The sequence below is a fragment of the Microplitis demolitor genome, chromosome 5 (assembly GCF_026212275.2).
Source record: "Microplitis demolitor isolate Queensland-Clemson2020A chromosome 5, iyMicDemo2.1a, whole genome shotgun sequence".
NCBI lineage: Eukaryota > Metazoa > Arthropoda > Insecta > Hymenoptera > Braconidae > Microplitis > Microplitis demolitor.
In genome coordinates this window covers 2770968-2794257 of record NC_068549.1, presented here as the reverse complement: position 1 = coordinate 2794257, position 23290 = coordinate 2770968, and the positions used below count along the sequence as shown (strand labels likewise).

The window sequence follows — 23290 nt, the reverse complement described above, 5'->3', positions numbered from 1 at the left end:
TTACGTCTGCGACAAGACAGCGGACACAAAACGACCAGCTAAAAATCCTCGCAGACGACCTGGGATAACGTAATATATCTAGTCCATGTAAACCTTACAGCCGAGGGATGCACCGAGCCCCATTCCACTCCATTCTTCACCACCACCACCACCACTACCACCACCAACACCAGCGGCTTCGCCGTCTGAAGCATCCTGGAGCTACCATCCACCTCAGCGTACCGAAATTATTCCCCGTAACCCGCAGCAAGCTTCACAATAACTCCCCGCTCTTGAGCACCTCAGACTCCCCTAAACCCCAGTACATTTAGCTTCAGAGGCGGAAGCTTTAACTCTCCCTGACTACCGCGAGGAGCAGAGTCAACGTCCCCGCTGGATAGATATGCACCTTTGGCAACCCAAAAGCTTTGCATCAAGCTCAAACGACACTCCCAACGTCTCGTTCTCTCTCTCGCTCAAGGCTCCTGTGTGCTGTACCGTCGAGGGAAAATGTGTCCTGGTTCTCTTCCTATCCTCTGACTGGGGAATTCCACCCGAAAAGGGGGGGACAGGAAAAAAAAAATATATAAATTTTTTTCCTCATCTTGTTTTCTTCTTTTCTCTGTGGACATCCTTCGCCTGGAGGTATTTCGTATGACGTGGCTGGATATTCGCCATTGCGTTCACGTGCTGGTGAATTTTGCATTTTAAAATAAACCACCCAGAGGAGAAGTTGATGCAAGAGCTGAGGAACCAAGAGTTTTGTGGGAGGAGTATCAATTAGATGGGACTAATTAAGAGATATGAGAATGTGTGAGGCTAAAATATGTTTAAGACTTGTCATATAAGCCAGATTAATTTATCTATCTGCTATATATGTATATGTATGGATATAAAATTTAAGTAAAGAGTGAAAGCTGCAGAGGGAGAGAATTTGATAGGAGCCGCCATTTTGGAGTGCATTCCACGAGTGGTGTAAAGCTTCTGCTGTGCTCGAGAGATGTATACATGCTTTTAGCTTACGGTGAATGTGTTGAACTATAACTTGTGTTAGATGCACTAATATACAGTTCAACGTCTCGGCTATTACAAGGCTGGGTAAAAGGACGTAGGAGCCCAGACTAGACCCAGAAGAGTCAAAAGAGCGGGGGATGATAAAGTTTTAAGGAGGATAAGATGGAGCTGAAGATGCGAGATGCCAAAGAGTGTGGGGGTGAGGATATAAGGAGGCTGATATATATGTGTATGCCGGTATGTAAGCGTACACCAACCAACATTCGCCTTCAAAGGTAGCTCTCCACTCTCTAGTCTCAAGTCTCCAGTCTTGGTGTTAGCCTAGGTGATGTATTGAGATCCCATTGTATCCACGGAATCCCCTAAGATTGCCAAACGACTTCTCTCATCCCTCTTCCCTGCTTAAACTCTCCTCCTCGCTATACCTTGAGCCCCCGAGCCGTACCAGCCTCTCGTCTCTCGACATTTCTAACCCCCTACATCTACTTACACCTTCTGGTCCTTTAGTCTACATACTCCTGCTATTTGATTCTGACATCAAAATTTTCTGGATATATATAAGCTCGCCTCTATAAGCTGCTGAGAAATATTTTCCGATGGAATTTTTATTATCGTTTCCGAAGATTAAATATTTGACCAAAAAAACACCTGATAATTCATTGATTGTATGGAAAAATAATTTAATTTATTATTTTACTAATTAGTATTTGAATTTTTTAATTTCCGAAAAATAATAAATTTAATTAATGGTTTATCGGTAAGCACTTTAGCTGAATTTATTAATTATTGATTTTGTCTGGTCATCGTGTTCTATAGTTTGTCTATTTTTTCTTCTCAAGGGTCGACTATATTTCAAACTAATAAAATTTAATTCTCATGTACACGATACACATATAAAAATAACTCGGATTTATTATCGCGAGTTATTTATATTCAAAACTAGAAATATATGATAACTAAAAAAATAATGGGGTTTAATTATTCAGCTTTCATTACCTGCAGGTTTAATAATTCACTGGGTTGTAATAACTCAATTACATGTGCAGCGAAATAGCATCAACTTTTATTAAGCAATTATTGTTATTTTTTTTTTCTTTTTTTTTTTTTTTTCAATGCTATCTAAGGGAGAATTATTTTCCCGCTACAATGCACTGCAGTTACTAAGTGTATTTTTATCTCGACAATTTTACGTGACTGAGTAAACATTTATAAATATGAATATATGTAAAAAGACATATGGACAACTGTCCAAGTAAATTAAGTAATTTTTTATTCCCCTATCGGGTTTTGTCCTATAGTTAAGTGATCATTTATATACTTTTCCATTCTTAACCAACTTTTATTGTGATTACTTTAAATTGTGGACAATTTTTAGCGCACGTGGATTAAGTAATTATTTGTTCATGGTTTTTTATCCATGTGTGTATTTTTTTATTTTACTCAATACTTATATCGATTTTATAGTTTGCGAGTGAAAAAAAAGTTACTGAACTCGAAGTTGTGTAAAAAAAAAAAAAAGTTGGAGTTTGTCATAAATTTAAACATTAAAATAAATGTTTAATTCAAGGAAATAGTGAGTAAATATGTCCGATAGGTGGAAAAAATTATTGATCTAATTACCATATTAAAATATTAAAAATAATATTAGAAGCGTAATTTTGGCAATAAAATGTAAAATTATTTGTTGGCGTACTCGCAAAGTTATAATTATAATTATTGTTCGTAATGCATACACTGCACACATATTCCCGGGTCGAGTTGTTTCGCGGGCCGATTTTAATTGGCCGTTCGCCAGCGTCCTCTTTATACACTTAATGTCTCACTACTCTGACACATACTCACTCACTTAGGTTTTTTATTTTTTTTACGCTTACTTCCTCGTCTTATATGACTCATGAAAAAATAAAATAATAAATATATGTACATATATCCAATGCGGTCATACTATTTCGCAAGCATCAGCAGTTTAACATTTTTATTTTCGTATCTAATTAAATAATTAATATTACGACTTAATAAAATTTAATATTTTATTTTTACACCTGAAGAATATTTTTAATTAATTAATTAATTAATGCATAGATAAGGAAGAGCTAAAAAAAATTAAGTATCCAGAATAGTTCTAAATTTTAGTAAATTTTTTTAAGAAAAAATGCCTGAGACTTTCTTTAAAAATAAAAAAAAAAATTATGGTCCTAAATTTAGCAGACAATGAACAAACTTCGGATTATTTTTCAACAATTCAATTAAAAAAAAAAAAAAAAAAAAAAATGCACATGTAGAAAATTAAAAAAACTACAGGTGCAATTTTTTGAAAATTTTTTTTTTCAATAATTTATCGTTTTTATAAAAATTAAAAAATTATTCGACGTTAACTGACGTCAGTATCATAAAAAATTTTAATGGTAATTTAAAGTTTTATTTTTTTTTGAGTGAAAAGTAATAAATTTACCTTATTTTGAATTTAAAAAGTGCATTTTTTCCGTAACGTCCTCACTGAACACAGCTTATATATCTTTATACATAATTTTATCTCCACAGTTATCTTCCACTGATACTAGACTTATAAAATCAATATCACTGATATACTTGTTATTGTATAAATTAAATATAACACCGCAAAAATTCAAAGACATTTGTAACCGATTGGACGGAAATAAATTAACTTGTCTTGAATGTAAAATGTATATCGAAAAAAATAAAATAAAATTTGGCAAAGAATATCCCGACATTTACGTTTGAAAAAACAAAACAGGACAGAGTGTAAAATTTTTCAATGTGAGTACGATAAAGCCGTCAATTTTCACCCTTGATACCGTTTGTCTCCGGCGGAAGTGAGAGAACAGTTAAAAGCAGTACAGAGATAGATAGCGATAGAAATAAAAAATAGAAAATAAATATATATAGATGTGTGTATAGACATAAAAGAAATAAGAGAAAGCGTATAGAATGGGCGCCAAGAATTGTTCGCTTGCCGTCGGAAGCCAGGAGACATTTATTACGACTTTAACCGGACTTTGTGTTTATTCAGCGACTGTTGCTCGAGCTTCGTCGCCCTTGCTTCTTTTACCTCCTTACAAGTCCTCTTTACGTCTTTCCTGTGTATTTTTTTACCCTTCTCATCCTGGGATCCTTATTCCCGTACTCAAAGCAGCTCTATAGCCAAAGTTACCACTGGCTACTTAAGGATCCCGGGCACGTTCCGTGACCACCCTTTAAACTTCTCCAAGGCGCTTTACCCCCAAAATCTTTCACTTTATCCGTCCTGGACAGTGATCTACCCTTCCCTGTCCCTTAAACATTTATATTGATATATATATATATATATATATATATATATATATATATATATATATATATGTATATATACTGAGGAAAGTATCATTCTAAACCCAGCGTCGATTCGGTGACGAGACCCTCGTGACCACGGTCTTGAATTTTTTATTACGTGTCATTTTGAGTGAATCAAAAAATCATGATATCAAAATTTATCTTTTTTTTTTCTATTGATATTTATCTCCAATTATTTTGTTATTTCTATAAATATTCAAAATTAAAAAAAAAAAAAATTAAAAAATGCTCTAATTTTAATTTTAATTATTGTAATAATTTTTGAATTTTTTTCATCGTTTTGTGATACAAATAAAAAAAAAAGTTATGGAGAGGTTTAAAAAAAATTTTAAGGAAACGTTTCAGTACATTTTTTAAAAATCTTGAAACATTCAGTAAAATAATTATTTGTAATTTTTTATATTTGCTATTGTTGAAAAATTTGACCAAATTTTTGATGCAGGGTTTCAGTAAAAATCAAAATAAAAAATTTTTGTAATCCTGAATAAATTGCTATTTTTCTTATAAATATATCAAATAAAAAATAATAAATGTATATAAAGTTGAAATATAAACTCGATTATTAACTGAACACTTCAGGGTTAACGTCAAATAATTTTAAGAAGATAAAATAAAGTACGAAACGTTTGCAATTGACACATGAAATTTAAACAACTCCGGTGAGATGGATAAGAATAAAGAGTGCACAGGAGTAAGATAAAAAAATGCTAAGTAAAATAAAATAAAAGAAAAGAAAAGAGTAAAAGAGAATGAAAAGGCAGGCAAGTTGCTTCACTCAATATTACCCACGGCATTCGAGCCCTTATTCTTTTCTCTTTCCTCTTCCAGCTCGCTGGAAATTTACATTTCCTCCTCCGAAGAAACGAATTCTCTTATTCTTATTCTTACTCTTTCTTATATTCTTGCTCTCCAGCTCTCTTCACTCCAAACTGTCTGTTTATCCCGCTTCCTACGCTCTTTATCCTTTTGTTTTATTTTTATATTTTTTAAAGAGAACTCTTCCTCTTTGTGGGAGCTTGTGACCTTATATATTTATATATATATATATATCGTTATCCTTGCTTGATAAAGGAGCGCTAACCCCTTGCCCATTTCACCCAGCAGTCAGTGGATAGAATAAGTGTGAGGGTAAGTAGAGCTGGGGGGTTAAAAAGAAACCCTCATCGACATTTTCTATCCCACAGCAGTCATCTTTAGCAATACTCAAGAGACAATCCGCCATTTACGCCTTGGATTACGCTTCGTTGGACGATAATCGAAAATATGCCAGACGATTGTTTGTACATTTTCTTTCACCCACTATACCCTTCATCAAATAATCACAAAGACTTTTTATTCCTTTCGTTATTTATTTTAATTTTATTTACTATTGTTTTGAATTTTTTTTTTTTTTTTTAAATATTTCTACCTTGTGATTAATTGTGACAGATTAATGAAGAGCTGGTCTGATAAAATTAGCACAGAAATATAACAAAAAACTGTAAAACAAAAACTTGTGAGAAAAGAGAACTTGAACCCCTCGTGAATACGAAACCGAGGAAAATACATCATCAGATACTGAATAATTTCTTTATTTAGTTTTATCGGAGTAAGAAAAAGAGACGGTATCTTTAAATCTCCAATTATCACGTCTCGTCAAACAGAGGCATTGGTCCCTTCAATCTAAGATTCAGTCGTTCGTGATAGGGAGCTAAACTTTATTGCCCTCGGACCAAAACTCGTCTTTGTGTTCTTACTTTAAACCTTGAAAAAATAAATACGTGAGAAAAATATATAGTTTTCACACCCATTCGTATATATCTATTTAAAAAAAAATTTTTCCAATTTTCATTTACTTAAAAAGGGCTGGGTAAAATACGATATTTAAATTTTTGAATTCCTCAACATTTTTTTTTAAATTGCCCCAAAAAAATTTTTATTGGCGATTAAAACTAGTCTCATTTTCGGTTAAAAATAAAAGACCCAGCGTACTAAGGATCAAGAAAGTGCATTTTTTCCTTGACCTTTTTTTCCGGCCTTACCCTAATAAGAAATAATTTTATTTTAAATATTCGGGATTAAACGTAAATTGGGATCTTAAGTAAAAAGTGTTTCTATTTAGTCAGCTAAGCTCATCTTTGAGTATCTTTTTATTTTCATATATTTTTTTTTTATTACTATACTACTACCATTAGGTGGCGCGATTGCTAGTGCTACTGCTGGTGTTGCTTATTTTTATCTTGAAAAAAAAAAAGTTTAAATGTCTGAAAGAAAATCCTCAGCACTTGAGCAAGGTCGGTTTCAAAGCCTCCTTTGAGGGTGGAGAAAAAATAGCGTCAATTACCCACTGATTTTAGTAGCATAGGGGGCGAAGATCTTAGGATTAAGCCTATATACCGCCAATGTTTATCCTTTTCGATTATTGAGATATTTTCAACCCCTCAATTTACTTAAAAATTTATTTTTAAAAATATTTTAAATAAAATAATTTATTATTTTTAATTTATGGTTTGAAGAAATCCATTGTTACGACCCTCAGTATTTTTTTCGCTCACTTTCGCGTACCAACGACCCCAGCTTATAGCATATAATATTATAAAATAATGTATCGATATCGTAATAAGGAAATGATTGGATGTGTCGTCATGGTGTGTAAAAAAAGTGGAAAGACGACAAGGATGTTCGAGGCGCGAGAAACTGTCGAGGACCAAACGACTATTATTCATAACCGCCCTCTGAGGATTTTCTCGCGAAACGCGTCTGGATTCTATCTTCCAGGGATTTCCATCCCCTTTTCAATGTCTCTGAAGTATAATAGCTGATACTATTTTTTATATTTTTATTTTTATTTATATTTATATTTATATTTAACTATTATAGTATCAATATATTCATTCACCCATTTGTGAGCCAGTAAAAATAAATTTATGTGTTCGTAAATTGAAATTTTATTTCGATTTATTTATTATTTATTTAACGCGATGAAAAAAAAATTAGTGAGATATAAAACACAAATGTCATTGTATAATTTATAATGTGGCATTAAATTGTCTGAGTCGCGACGTCAAGTCTTCATGGGGGTTGGTTACACCCACTGTAAGATACGATAGGATATACTAAAGACGATGAAGAACTTTTGGAAGGGGGAGAGATGAAGAGGACATATTAGCTCGACTTAAGGCGCAGCATAATGATCCCGGTTGAAAACCATCTTGGTGTTAGTATATATATATATATATAATAGTTGAGAAAAGACTTTGTTACGCTCTTACTCTGTCTATCTCGCTAGCAAGTTTTGCTCGACTTGAAGAAGAGATAGGTGAGGGCATTAGGGAGCTGCGGGGTCGAGAGGAAAAATCTCTGGTGGGAGGGACTGAAAATAGTCTTGAATCGGTAGTCTGGAGGCTATAGGGCAGCTAAGGGCAGTCAAGTGTAAATAAGTACGACTTGGAGCCGCGACTGGTGATTGTGAGCCGCGAGATTCCACCGCGGGTTGATCCTCTCACTGCCCCTCGGTGGTACAAAATAATGTCTTAGGCAGAGAGTCGGCGGGGGTAGGCCAGAGGGTAATTTAGGGGATTGAGGCTCTAAAATCGGCATCAAAAGGTCTGAAGAACCCTTGGAAAATTTTTATTCATTGACACTATACGCTCCAGCACTTGATGTGTATATATATATATATGTGTATATATATATAACCGGGGTGATGAGTTTCGAATGAGGGCGGTGAGAGTATATATTTAGTGTGATCTCATGCAAAATTATCATCACTTTGCCATTCTTTAAACCAACCCACCCTTCAAATTTTATTTTCCTTAAATTTATTTTTGAACCGGAAAAGGTATGAGTTATTTTATTTAATAAAAATAAATAGCGATTCAAAGAAAATGTTTTTTTATATTTTTCCCTTCATATGAACCCCCAAAAAATTGAAACCAGTCAATAAATTAAATCAATTATTTCAACGGAGTATCTAATCAATAAAAAATGAATAGGGTTTTTTACCCCATAGATTTTTATCAACTTTTATTTATTTTTTTTTTTTTTCATTAAATAGAGTCATACATTTATTGAGCGGTCCATTGTATTTTATGATTGACAAATCGATTTAGTTGGACTCATAAATCAAGGACACGATAAGTTTCATCATCTACAGTATAAATATATGTACATATATATATATCCAGACTGGACAGGGTGGCAAACATGGGAATACGAATTCTCATTCCTTGGTAGACCCTCGGATTTAGCAGCAAACGAAAGAAAAAAAATATATACCAGGGATATGCTTTCTCGTTTCTTTATTTACTCCAACACAAGTGGGTATATAGCCTAACCAGTAGAGTAGCAAAAGCAGTAAGTAGTAAGTAGTGTGTAAGAGGGCAAGAAGAAGACGTTGATCTCGCTACACACTGGCAAATATAACATTTTGCCACCCTCCCACACAACAGATAGTCTCTGACCAGTTCTCACAGTAAATACTTCGGGTGAGTTTGCAAGTTCCTAGTGTAGTAATCCAACCCCAGCTATACATATATACCCATGCTGGAACTTTAGATCCATGACCTGGCAATAAATTTTTACGTTATTTATTAGCATACCCCAGCCACTAAATTTTCGAAACTGAATCGATTTTTTATAAAAAAAAATTTTTAATTTATCAAAGTCCGATATATAAATATATATGATGGCTCTAAGCCTAATTAAGTTCTTTGGACAATATTTTTAATTTTAAAATGAATAAGGGTTTGCAAATGAAAGCCAAATGGATTGGGGGCTAAAGAGGGGGAGGGTTGATTGGCAGATAGCCATACATCATTTTCCATGTTTTGAATAGACTTTGTACTATCATACAAACCTCGCCGGTATTCTATTAATAATTCTACAGCTTTCTCCCTCTCGGGCTTTAGCTCCTACTATTGTCACATCATCGACAAACTGTTTCAACATATCACAATATACTGCGGTCACAAAACAACCTCTATCGATGATATTGTTGCAACATAATAACAAAAAATATTTTAAAACAAACATTTGTCAACTCTTTTGTTACCCGTACTACTATTTTTTAAATTTGTTTATTTTTTTTTTTTTTTTCTAACAAATTAAATTGAAGATAAACAAGTTATAAATTTCGCCGGAGCTTAAGGCTTCCAGAAGTTAAGAATCGCTGAATGGACGTATAAGAGACTGAGAGTATTAGAGAAACGAAAGCTCACCTTTTCACCGGCCAATTATAGGAGATTTCTGAGTAATCCTATTATCCACATTAGCTCATTATTGCATAACTTCAAACCTCGCTACAGAAGATTATCAAACGGTCCTTACCCAAGTATATATTACAAGGAAATGCTCGGACAACTCGATTTTCAAATAAACCACAAACTATTATAATTAACTGCTTTTATTTATTTAATTAACGAGACCATTATTTATTATTTATGTGAAAAATTTGACAATTATCAGCCGTTTGCTTCTTTAAAAATTAATAAGATTTAAAAATTTTATTTAGATCCCACGTGAACAGCCATAAATGTTCGCGGTTCGAAAATGGGGCCGGGCAATCGCACGGTGTCAGTTCATGCCCGTATAAGCGAGACTGAACCAAGAAAACAAGCAAAAAGTCAAGAAATCAGGGGTTTGGTGGCGATCCAATGTCCAGAGTTGTCAGCTAATACCAAAGCTATTCCCAGGATTCTTGGGTTGTCGTACAGAAAGCCCTGGCCGAAGCAGAGAAAGCTGATAACCTTTAGACGGAGAATAGAAGCTAAAAAAACATCTTGAGCATTAGCTGGAGCTTTCATATGTCCGGCATGCAACACATACATAGATTTGTTTCTTCACGGAATAGCTCGGACGTAAGACTGTACAAAACGAAACCGATCCCGGGTTTCCAACCCAGCTCGTTTCGCTATCAGAGCCTCCAGTGTGACAATCCCAGAAAATCTCTTCCACTATAAACGGCTAAACAAAGAGCTCCGTCCTTTTGGAAATAAAATGCGTCTTTGCCCCTAGACGAGCAGATCTCAGTAGTTGTAGTCGTAGTCATATGTGCCAGTAGTGGTAGTAGTGGTTGTAGGATAGAACGGGCCTTCAGAAACACCCTTATCGGACTCTGTCCACCACTTACGATCATTTATCTAGCTCGAGGAAATTTCTACACATTCGTCTGTTTCCAGACATCCGATTTTATTTATTTTTATCTCTGTTTTATTTTTTATTTTAAAAGAAAGAAAAAAGAATAAATAAAATGTCCGAAATGGTCATGGACGTAGACGAAGACGTGGAGTTTTTTGAGTGTCTCGACTAAAGAGATTCACAAGCGGAATTGAAACAGAAATTGTTGGGGAGTATGAGCCGAAGACCCTTAGTGGATAATAAAAGAAGGCAGATTAATGCTTTCGGTCTTGAATCCAATCAACATTACTCTGACAATAGTCGAACAGCCAATGTCCTGGTGAAGAGACGAGGTCCGATATTATCAACAGGATCAGTTACTTCTACAGCCGTCCCTCCTAGTAATCATTACACTTTTTTTTTTCTATCTTTTTAAATCTTTATGTCGAACTCTATAGAGTTCGCACACTTTAACAGTGCAGGAGATGTTTTTTCCTCCTTGTTGGAGCAGTTAGAGTGATAAGTATGCTAACTAAAGAGATACTCGGAGAATCGAATTAACACGTTAACATAAAAATACTTATACCGCTCGGATGGATAAAATAAAGTGTCGGTTTTAATAGAACTGGTGGACTTCGATGGGGCTGATAAATTTGAATAAATTGTAAAGCATTTTCGATTGGATTAAATATACATCCAGCAGAGATGAGTACATTTAAGCGTTAGCACGTATCAAAAAGGAGGAAACCCGGGTTTTAGTGATGGGTGATGGTGAATCCCATCGGGACCACAAACACGCGCTTCCCCAATTATCTAGTCTCTCATATAGATATATATCCGTTACTCGCACCCACGGCAGTGCCCGTGCCCGCACCGCAAAATCACGATGGGACACTCGAGTAACCTTTAGTAGTCGCCGTGGGTTCTGTGGGAATTTGGCGTATATCAGCAACTCATACGTGACATGGACATGCTATAGTTGTCTTGTGCCATAAAAAAAACCATTTTAACCTCCTTCACTTCCGTCTCTTACTACACAAATCGGACGTAGGATCCTTATCCAGGAAACTGCGGCTAAACCTCCATTTCCACAACGTTTGCACTTTTCGGATTACCCTGGCTAACATTAGAATATATATCTACTTATACATACACATATATATACACGAATTGATATATTAGGGGATAGGATCTTTTCCCATCTCTTGGTTTCCCAGAGAAAGAGATTGCTACGGGGTAAGGCGCAATAATCACATATATATATATATATATATATACATATGCATATACGCTAGGATTACGCTTGTGTTCCTTAGGCATGACTGGACACAGTTTGCATCGCTCATCGTATTATCTTTAAACTCGTAAAACACTCTTTTATAGGTCCCCGAGAATGTCCGGCCACCGGACTTGGTCACGGGACATTGAATTGTATAACCACCCGCTACCGCAACCACCGAAGACTTTTTTTGCTTGACCTTGTATACAGCGACTTTAAGGCGACATCGTTGTGAATAAATCATCCTCATTATTCTTCATTCAAATGAGCAATAAAAAAACATATATATGTATATATTTTATATTCCATTTTTGTATTAATTATTGCTAGTTCGTAGAACATTCTCGTAATGTCGCGAAAGAGCTTTGGTTTTAGTATAAAAAGTATGTGACGTTAAATTTTACTTCGCAGTAAATCGTTGGTATTTGCAGTGAAAAAGTAAAAAAAAAAAATAATAATTTAAAAAAAAAATAGAGGGAGTAAAAATTTAAAAGAGGATAGAGGACAAAAAAGCTGAAACGGACCGCGAACGTGATTCTGAGTAAAAAATGATCGCGGCGGGAAATATTTTTAAGTTAAAAAATAATTTAATAAAAATAAATAAAAAAGACAATAAAGGAGTGAAGGTGGGAAAGTGAAGGAGATGGGAGGGGATAAAAGTTTTAGATAGGAGTGAGTGAAGATGGGACAGTGAATAAAAAACCCTCGGCGTCGGTTCTGAGATAAAAAATTAGCTGGAGTTGCAAACGTTTCCACCTTAAATCATATATTTATCGCGACATTAATTCAACCCTTTTAGTATAGAGAAGCTTCTAGTGCTCACTCCCTTTGGTTCCTCGCCGCGGATGTTAAACTACCTACGTCTCGTCTCTTGTCGTCTCTTTTCTCATTCTCATTCTCGAGGTTTTTTCTCTTGCTCCGACTGTATTATGGCCGTGGCATAGGTTCGCTCTGCTCTGCACTCGGAGCTCGTTCTTCATCATCATCATCAGGGTTTTTACCCAACTGCCGGCATACAACGTGGCAGTGGCTGGATGAGAGCCCATTCCTATCCTATCCTATGTCCCCGACAGCCCGTTACCGACTCGCTAATTTCTCAGATTCAAGTATTTTTATGTAGCAACCCTTATAGTCTGCGGGTCCGGTCTGAGGGCTTAAATCCTCTCGTTTATTATTTAGAGATGGCCAAAAAGCCTCCCGTACTTTTTCTTTTCCGTTCAGCGATGAGAGTAACCACTCTGACCTGTTGTGTCTGCATATTCAAAACCAACCCCTTACTCACCGCTCTGTCCACTACCTTTTATTTTTTATCCTTTTTCTCACTATCTTATGTACTTGTCTACACTTTGCTAATTACCTACGACAATTCACGGGTAAAAAAAAATTTTTTTTTCTATGTCCGTAAAAATTATTTTAAAATCACAAATAAATTTCCTTTTTTTTTTAGTAAAATTAAAAAATCCTGAGTTCCCGCATAAAAAAAAAAGTTAATAAATATTTATCATTAAACTCCATCGCAGATTAATAAATAACTATCTTTCTTGCCGTTGTTTAATAATAAATGAATTATAATAAAACGGAAGAGAGTGAATTTACAAAATAAACATATAAAGTGACTAGCTAGCCGGGTGTGCGGATAGTATAAGGTAGCACTTGTGTTGTCATAGGACCGAAGAAAGAGAAAACGATAAAAGAGATGATGCGATCTAGAGAAATAATATACATCTACATCTACATCTATATATATATTTAAAGGATTTTACCCTACTACTACACAACAGACTAAAACGGTTTGGCAGTAGCCATGACGTTTATACAGGAACCCTACTTTTATCAACTCCGTCCTTGTCATTAGCTGTCTTTCTCTGTTTAGCTCGACAATGGATGCGTAAAGCCCATGGGATTTAAGTCGATGCTTGTTCTTATTCTGGTTGCCTGATAGTAGAGCAGTTCTAGTTTTCCCCAGCAAAACTAAACCCAAAGTATATACTGTACCTACACAAAACAAGAATAAACCCCGCGAAACTAAAATCTACTGTTATATACATGTATATTATATATATGTTGTACCTACAACTGTATCCTACACTACTATTATGATACACTGATATTAAATTCAGCGTGTATGTAATATGTAATATACTTGTGCCTACATTACCATCATCACAAATAGAAAGGGCTAAATATTTTTTTTTACAATTCATTTCAATGACTCTTTAAAAACGTGAATACAACTCACGACAAAAGACATTAATAAAAAAAAAAATGGCATCATGTTGCCAAATATTCGTCTATGATAGACGTAGACACGGACATGGAAGTTGAAAGAAAAATTTCTCCCCTTGATCTTAACTCGGTTTTTATGATGTTATTATGATGACTATTATTATTATTATTTATTATTTATTATTTTTTTTAGAGCGTCTATGTACTTCCGCCTCGCATATAACCGACTTCGGTTCGGTTTACTTTTGACGTCAAGCCCTTTTGCTTTTATTTAGTATTATTTTTTTTATTTTTTGTTGCTTGTAGAATAAAGAAACTACGCGGGCTGAGGCTAATGCTAATGCCGAGAGAACCGAACACATGGCATATCGGGACTAATCTTCTGAAAATGTTTACTCGTAAACATCTGTGAGGGATCACGTGGAATAGACTTGAAAAAACATTTTAATAAAATACTGTAACGATCTCGCTGTTCGATCACGCCAATGGAAACTCGATTTATAAATATATTTTTGTTTTTAATATTTATGAGACTTTTTATCAAAAAATAAATGCAATCATGGAAAATTTTATTTTATTTCCCGGTAGCCTCTGAGTGAGTGTGCTCATATATTTTTGAATTTTTTATACTACTATCAATTGATATATATTACAATTAATTCAAACGATCAGTGCAGCAAAAAAAATTTTTTGACCCACTCAATAATTAAATTTTAAAATTTAATCAATGTACCAAATTTCGAAATTCTTTGAAAAAAATTTTCTATTACGCTGGCGGTATCTGAGTGATTCGCGGGTCGATTTAAATGTTAGCCAATAACACTGAAAATTCAAAATATCAAGCAAAAGGGCCGCGTTTGGAGTCCGCCGTCGACTTGGACGTTGACGTTCTCACGTCCACGAGGAGTTTTGCGTTTAGTTCGCGCTCGCGTTCGCGGCTCAACAAAGTTATGTGCTGGCAAATGGAATATATGTAAAACGGTGTAAGAGAGATGACGTGAGAAGTGAGATAGCGTGTGTACACATAGATGACGTGTACACATTAGTGGGGAATGGAGAGAAAAGTGTATACACCGTCAAGCAACACACTCGACAACTATTACATTTGTGTAGTGTATTGTGTAGTATAGCCAAGCTTTACTTGGTCGACAGGGCATTTAATATATATGTTGTATACGTATAAATGTATATATGTGTGTATTTCATGTGTGGTGCTTGTGATGTTAAGAGAGGGGGGTAAGGAAGAGGAGGGGGGAAACTAAAAGCAGGCCTGTTGGTTCGTTTCAACTATATTTGTTTATATTTACACAATAAGCAACAGCCCCGGCGGGTTCGGCTGACTCTCTACTCTACTCTACTCTCTGTACGCTTGGCATCGCCGCTTTTAGTGTTTAGTCCTCCGATAATACTCGGCCACCGCATTTAAAACCACGTACGTGCTCCATTACCTCGTTATTATTTGTTATTATATTTTTTTTATTATCATTCCTTACTCTCCTTTTACATTTACAACTATCCCAAAAATTTTTCCCTTAAATCCGCGCCGTACTCATATTTTCCACGTGCGTAAACATGTGATTCACGCGTGCTGTTCGCCGATTTTTAATTTTCGTGTTCATTTTTATGCAGTGATTTTTTTTTTTTACTTTGAGTGATTGTTGGATTGAGTGATTGTGTTTGTGTAATTTTTGGAATTATCAGTGATTAATATTTTGTTGGAAAATTGATAAAAAAAAAAAAACATAAAAGAAGAATAAAAATGATGTAAGATTTTTACTTATGAAAATAACGATTAGAAAAAATCAGAAACTTATTTGTTGAAAAAATTTTTAGTTAATGTCGATTGCCGGAAATAATAATGATAAAATTTTGAAAAATGGCGTAATTCCAGGACGATGGCATAATGGATCATGACACGGACGGAGACGGTGCGATCAACTTGTCAACGTCTCAACGACCCTCTGCTTCGACTACTCCGAATGGTGATGGTCCACTCTACGGCCAAGATCAACACGAAAAAGATCAGGTAATAATTATTATTCAATATTTTATTACCACTCATTTAAATCAAATCCAAAAAATTGAAACAATTTTTTTTCTTAATTGAATATAATGGAGTAAATATACACATATATATATATGTACATGAAAAAGAGGGTGATATATGAATACATATATAAGTATTTGACACGTGGAAATAAAAGTCGCGCCCCTAATTTCGAATTCAATTCAAAATCCCCGCGGTGGGCTTCAAACGCCCGCCACTAGATGCCGCGGCCATAAGTCAAAAAACATTCGGGGAAAGATTGTTTTACGGGCGCTTTTAAATAAAGCCGTCTTTGGATGAATCCGGTTTTCGGATATTCCCCCAGTTACATCTCATATGTGTGCAAATGTGCAATAAAAAATTTAACTATTCAAGTAATAGCTCTCTATTTTTCGTCTCATAGATTCTCAGGCTTAATTGTTTCAAAACTTGTTTATTTAAATATGAAACTAGTTTATACATTTCGGTTTTGTCTATGAGAATCCGACAATTATTTCTTTGTCTGCAATTCATGCGGGGTTGTTTTAATTTAAGAGACTTTTAAGTACTGTGGCGTCAACCTGACGCTGTTTATATAATTTAGGGGGATACATCGCCAGGCTTTAAGAGAACGCTACTATAGAACCTACTAGTATTTACTGAAATATGAGTCACGTGAGAAACATATTTTTATTTTCTTAAACATTATTATTGTTTAATATTCTTAACATATATTTATTTTATATTGAGGCCATATTTTTTTAAAAATATATTTTTCACTCACTCAGTCATGGCATCGATAGAAATTAATTATACATTGTAAAGAGCGGTGTTAAAATAAAATAACACCGGTGTAGATGGTGTAATTTGGCGGTGTTAAATTGGTGTGAAAAAAAATTCCATGTATAGAAAACCCCGGGAAATTTTTGTAACTCCGGTAAAAAAGATTTACACCTTCAGCGGTATTGTAACACCACTTCCGGTGTTAAAAGTTAACACCGAAAATTTTAACACCTACACCGCCTAGACTTACCCCGTTTTTTTTTACAGGATAGCTACCAAATATAGTCACCATTTAATTACGAATCTAAACTTTTTGTCATCCAAAATGAATTGACACCTCAATAAATTTTTTACGTAATATTTACCGAGCCCTTAAATGAGTTTTTTCTCCCTTTTTCAATCATCAATTTCCAACCCTCTTTTCTCAACTTTCTTTATTAATAATAATAATAATACCTCTTTTTTACAATAAATATTATTATTATTTTTTTTATTTTTCTTTCTTCAAAATAATTATTTACAATAACGAGTGGAAAATATTATAAAAAAAAAATAAAAAACTCATGTTAATGACTTCTAATCGGTTAAAATAAGTATTACAACACTTTCTTTTTATTTACTCTCTTTCTCCAATATACCACACATAACAACTGTGTAAATAAAATTGACACCTTTTTTTCTATTAGCAAATAAAAATGAAATTGTAATTTATTTTATAAAATGAGAAATAAACGTTCAAAGAAATAAATATTTTAAATTAAATCCACTATTCAAAAGTCTAATAAATCCATACTACACTAAATTTAAGGAAAAAAAAAAATAAATAAATTAACAAATGAAAATTTCAGATGAATTATTAAGGCAAATAATCACGTCATGACATGACATTAATATGATGTATAAGTTTGTGATGTATATATCTATATATATGGCTCTAAATTTTAGAATATGAGATAAAAATAGAGGGTTCGGGAGGAGTAGAAAAGGTATAAGCAAATAAGTGTCTGTTATAAAACCGTAAATGATACAAGATGCCTTTGCTTCATATATATATGAACATATATAGATTGATAATAGTATAGAATCTATGATATTGGCTAGTGTGTATTATATAAATCAATGAGTCGGTTTTATCTAAATTATTAACTATTGGAAAGCTCACGACCGTGTACTTAAATCCAATCGCTAATTTCCACCCCATAGAGAAATCTTGTCTCTTGTTTTCTGAATAGAGTAATGTGAGACAAAGTATTTGTCGGTACTAAGGTCGTTGTTGGTTGTAGTGATAAATATATAAGTTGTAGTAGCAGTAGTAGTAGTAGTATATTTAATGTAATATAAGGTAAAGACGACACGGGTTTACTTGGTATAGACGATTACCCTCTATTATTCACACGGCAAGTTTGTGCCGCTGAGTGATACCTTAAGGAAACGTTTATTCCCGGACAATCGGTACTACAATATTTATTTATCAAATTAGCTTTTAATTATTTTTTACTCTGATAAAGAGTATATAAATAATAGGATTTTATGTTATTGAGAAATGATATTTATTTAATGAGATAAGTTTTTGCAAGTTTTGAAAATTTTCCTGTCATGTCACATCAAATTTTTACTTTATGTGACGTAAAATTTCTAAATGAATAAATTACTAAAGATTTCTGATTTATTAACTGTTAAATTACTCGATTATTTAAATCATTTCACTCGGAATACATTTGACGGATGGAAATATATCTCAATAAGTTGAAAAATATTTTAGTAGTTCCTTATTTATCTAATTGACGTACGTGAATTTTTTTTTTAATTTTCTAAGCGACCTGTTTTACTCCAAACTCGCGAGTATACTAAAAATAAGAGGTAAATTTTTTTTTCAAAAATTTTTCTCAGGTGACCCATCATACCCCTCTCTGTCTAATTTCAATTTACTATCAGTAATAAAATTTTAAATAATAATTTTATTTAATTAATTATTGACAATTGATGATTGTGAAGATAGCAGACAATTAAAAATTTTAAAATTTTTTTTCTACAAATGGTTTACAAGAAAAAAAAAAAACAAAAATATGCACATAGAGAAAATTTCAAAAACTATAAGTGCAACTTTTTCAAATATTTTTTTTTACAATATATCATTTGAAAAAAAAATCCAAAAATTATTAGACAGTTAATTTCAGTATCGTGAAAAATGATAGAAAAATTTCTAATTAATTAAATAATCTTATAAATATAGACCGCGTTGCAAAAAAAAGTATTATTAGGTCTTATAAATAAAAAAAAAAAATTCCATCGTAATGTCTACTAAAAAAAAACTTGTAATGAAAATAAACAACTAAAAATATAATTATAAAATATACAAACAGAAAAATAAATAAATAACCATTACATCGTCTCTTAAAATAATACCATCAATATATTTATTCATCATGATTATTTATATAAAAAAAAAAAAAAAAAAATTCATTACTCCAAACATTTACCAGTGGAATTTAAAGAAAAAAAAATAAATAATAAAATAAAAGGCTGTCGGGTGGATAAAAATAAATCTGAATCATAGTTGATATTTTATTTTTTAAAATCTAATCAAAACGGTAATCATGGGAAAAAAAAACGTGCTCAAACATTTGAACTTATTCGTTTGACAAGATCGATTAACAATATAATCGATGTCACGCATTGTTTTAAATTATTCCGATTGTTTTGTCACTCGGCGCACTGGCCGATAAAAAAACGTAACAAAACTCAACCACTCGAGTGATTATAATAATATTATTATGATTAAATGCCGACAGAGTGTGTTAATATTTATAAAAAAAAAAAAAATGTAACATTAACATTAATAATAATAATAAAACTAGTTTGTATGTAAAACGAATCGATAGAAAAACGAGTGATATGACAGGTGTAATAATTAATAGTAATAAAATAAATTAATAAGACGAAGGAAATAGGAAATATAGCATACGTAAAGTAGCAAATGTGTGCGTATGTGTACGCGTGTGTGTTCAGGATGAGCGAACATTGTTTTAAAATCGTGAGAGCGCGTAGTTGTTTCAGGTGCACTCTTTCGCCTTTCATTTTATTCTATTCCATTTCATTTCTTTCCTTTATATCCACTCTACCCTTATATATATATTTTTCTCTTTTAGTCACCCCACCTTTAATCCTTTTTCTCTATCGTTAAACATACAGTACATTGTATGTCAATATATTTACACACTGTACTAAAATACATTACACTAGACTGCACTACACGCGGGTACTTCGATACTTGGATGATCTATCGTATATCTCATGTCATCATAACATACATATATGTGTATATGTATGTATATATTATATTAAATATAAAGTAACGAGGAAAAAATATGACAAAGATTTTAACGTAGTTAATGGGATGTCTGTAGTGTTTACACGCTCATAGATGTTTGTCTGACGTTATTTCTCGTAATGAGTTATTTTAGGTGACATTTATTATTTTTATTATAAATAGTAAAGTCATACAATATGAGTTCATACTCAATCGAAACTGTTTGATTCATTTATTTTTAAATTATTTATAAACGAACTTTATTTGACCTTTTTGATACTTATGATAATCGATATTTAAAATATAATAGATGAAAAAGTTTTTTAACCTTTTCTTTTGCACCAATAATTTTGATGGGAAATAAAATGTCTGACTTTTTGGAAATTTTTGTTGTTAATGTTGATAGCTATCCTAATTTTTAGTCTTCAGTTTTGCGAATTTATGGACGAGGGCACTTTTAAGCTTTCAGTGGATTTCTAATCAATTGAGAATTTAATTTAAAAAAAATTAGAAGAAATTATTATTCATGGGCTTTTAATTCGATATGCAAATTGCAATTTTAGAGAAAAAAATTCTATATTTAAATAAAATTTCATTTTGAATTAAAAAAAATTTTTTTTTGAGAAAATTAGGATTCCATAAAATTTAAGAAAATTGATTTCAAATATTTTGATGCCGAATTCTCTAATAATTGTCGAAATATCAATGAAATTTTTATTGAAAATAAGAAATAGATAGAGCGACTTCATAAGTGATTCATTACGGACACACCAAAAATAGTATTTTCAATTAAAATTTTTTGAAACCTTCAAATGCGTCGAGTAAATAAATAATATATATTTTTCTGGTTATTTTACGCAGAAGTTTGAAATCCATTTACCAATCTACGGTGGTCTTTCACAAGCTTTCAGACAGTAGAACTTAATTAAAAGCACGCGCGATGATTATTTGCCAAGCCCGGGACCGTTTGCCGTTTATTTTGGAAATTGCGTAGCTGAATACGCGAGTGTGCCCCGGGGAAAGTTTAAAATCCTAAGTGAAGTCCAATGCTTTGGAAGTAACGAATAAGCTTGTGCGCTTGAGAGAAAGAAAGAGACAAAGAAATAATATACCGTGTATAACGGTATAAACGAAGCGTAGGGTGAAAAATAAATCCCATTTTCCTTCCACCGAAATAACAAGTTACCAAAGATAACACTTTTCTTATTAACTTGTCTCAAATATTATAATCATAATAAACTATATAGAATAATAAAAATAAAAATAAAAGTAACAATAATAAGATAAATTAAATTGGTGATAAGATTTCAGTGTGTGCAGGCGGGGATAAAAAAAAAACATTAAATGAATGGGAAATAAAAGGTTTTGTGGGAAAGATGGCGTCCTGGTAGTTGTTGTAGATGAAGAAGCAGAAGTAGAAGTAGTAGAAGTAGAAGAAGAGTATAAAGGAGTACTCGGAAGAGGAAGGGGGTGGAGGCAAAGCGTCGGCTAGAATAAACACATGGATGTTTTCTTTGTTCCTCTAAACTAAACAACCAACGAGGAATCTAAACAGAGGCCAGAGCCCAAATTCAATTTGGTCCCCGTGTTTCCTATTCCTTCATACTCGGTTTACTACTGTATGTCTCTCGTCCACCTTTGGATGGCTATTTCTAACGGTCCTTTTCTTCTTCCTCCTCATGTGCTGGTGGATATGTTGGTCCAGAAGAGATGGATCGTCACTTGTGAATACATATGTATATTTATGTATGTTCACGTGTTGGTTTACTCGACAAACCAACTAAAAATTTGTTTTCTTTAATTGTTCAATTCTATTACACTCCCTGAGCTGGGAAGTCCATGAAATTTTATGGTATCGGGAAATAAATTTTTTTTCAACCGTGAGAATTTTTTTTTTAAAGTAATTTGACTATTTTCAATTTTTTTAATTATTATTTTCAAAGTATTTATAGATAATATAAATTAGTTTTAATTTATAACTGGGATTGAAAAAAATATTCTTTAATTTTAATTATAAATTAGAAATCAATGTATGGAAAAAAATGAATTTTGATTTGCTTGTATTTATACAGTTGTCAGGGAGAATTATATATGAATACACTAGTTTAATATGATAAATTTGTACAGAAAAAGTATATGCTTGTATTAAATATTAAACAAAAAAAAGTTTTAGTAGAAAGAAAGTAAAAACAGATGTGCATTTATTAACATTATTTTATAAAAGTTAGACGCGATTTTATTTCGAAATAAATAATTAATTATTTAATTTAAAATTTTTAATTTATTTTTGTTAATTAAATATTTTAATTTTATTCATTAACGAGCCAAATAATGACAATGGATTTTATTTAAAAATATTTAAATAAACATATTTATAATCACTACTGATAATTATCAATACATGCATATACATTTGCCGATTTCAAAATTTGTATAATTTGTTCGTCTGTATAAATATATATTTTTTTTTTTTGATTACAACAGTAATCAAGTCAATGTATATAAAATAAGTTCAACAATCTTTAATAATGCTATGCATGTCTGATGATCGATTAATTATTATTTCGTCACGACTTATTTTAAACAAACTAAACGAATTATAAACCTCTATAAACATTACAGGGGCTTATATTATTTGTGTCGAATAAATATATATGGTTAATTGTTGCCTTTTGTAGACTTGTATTTCACAATAACTATTAATTATTTAAATAATTAAATTAAAAAAACCAATAATTATTTTAAGACGGAAGGTATTTTAAATACAACTTTCATCAGTTAAAAATTAAAAGCAACTTGTGTTAAGCTCACACAATATGTGTGATGATAACTATTGGCAGAAAATATTAAAAAGTGATTTCGTCAAAAATTTAGTTGGCAGGTTTGCTAATAAAAAGATCAATATGTTAATAGCGCCTACAATTAGTTTTGAAATCGCGGCCATTTTTAATTTTCAAAGTAAAAAAAATTCTACTTCCTGTGAGCTTGATTTTTCTGAGTTAATTATGTCTAATAAACGATGCTTTCATTTTCATTCAATAATTTTTACTGAATTCAAAATTTTCAAAATCTTGACTGTCAGTTTTCATTTCTTTTAATTTTTAAAAAATAATTTTATTAATATTCGGCATTTTTTTTTGAGCCTGAAAATTAAATCGAACTTTAGTTATGCTAATTCCGAAATCAATGTACCGAGGTATTAAAAATGAATAATCATGTAATAACA

General features: G+C 32.4%; 1 protein-coding gene across 14 annotated transcripts in view; it reads left to right on the top strand.

The window, feature by feature from the left end:
* LOC103577124 (forkhead box protein P1) overlaps positions 1–23290 on the top strand; it is a 149348-nt gene that overhangs the window by 68369 nt on the left and 57689 nt on the right. For 11 of the 14 annotated variants that reach the window (XM_008557636.3, XM_008557635.3, XM_008557634.3 and 8 more), the window contains one exon: positions 15837–15971. In XM_008557636.3, the coding sequence (XP_008555858.1) occupies positions 15837–15971 (135 nt within the window). Of the gene's footprint in view, positions 1–15202; positions 15222–15250; positions 15710–15778; positions 15972–23290 lie in introns of those variants that run through there. The other 3 variants (XM_008557641.3, XM_008557639.3, XM_053739417.1) reach the window with 3 other exon arrangements.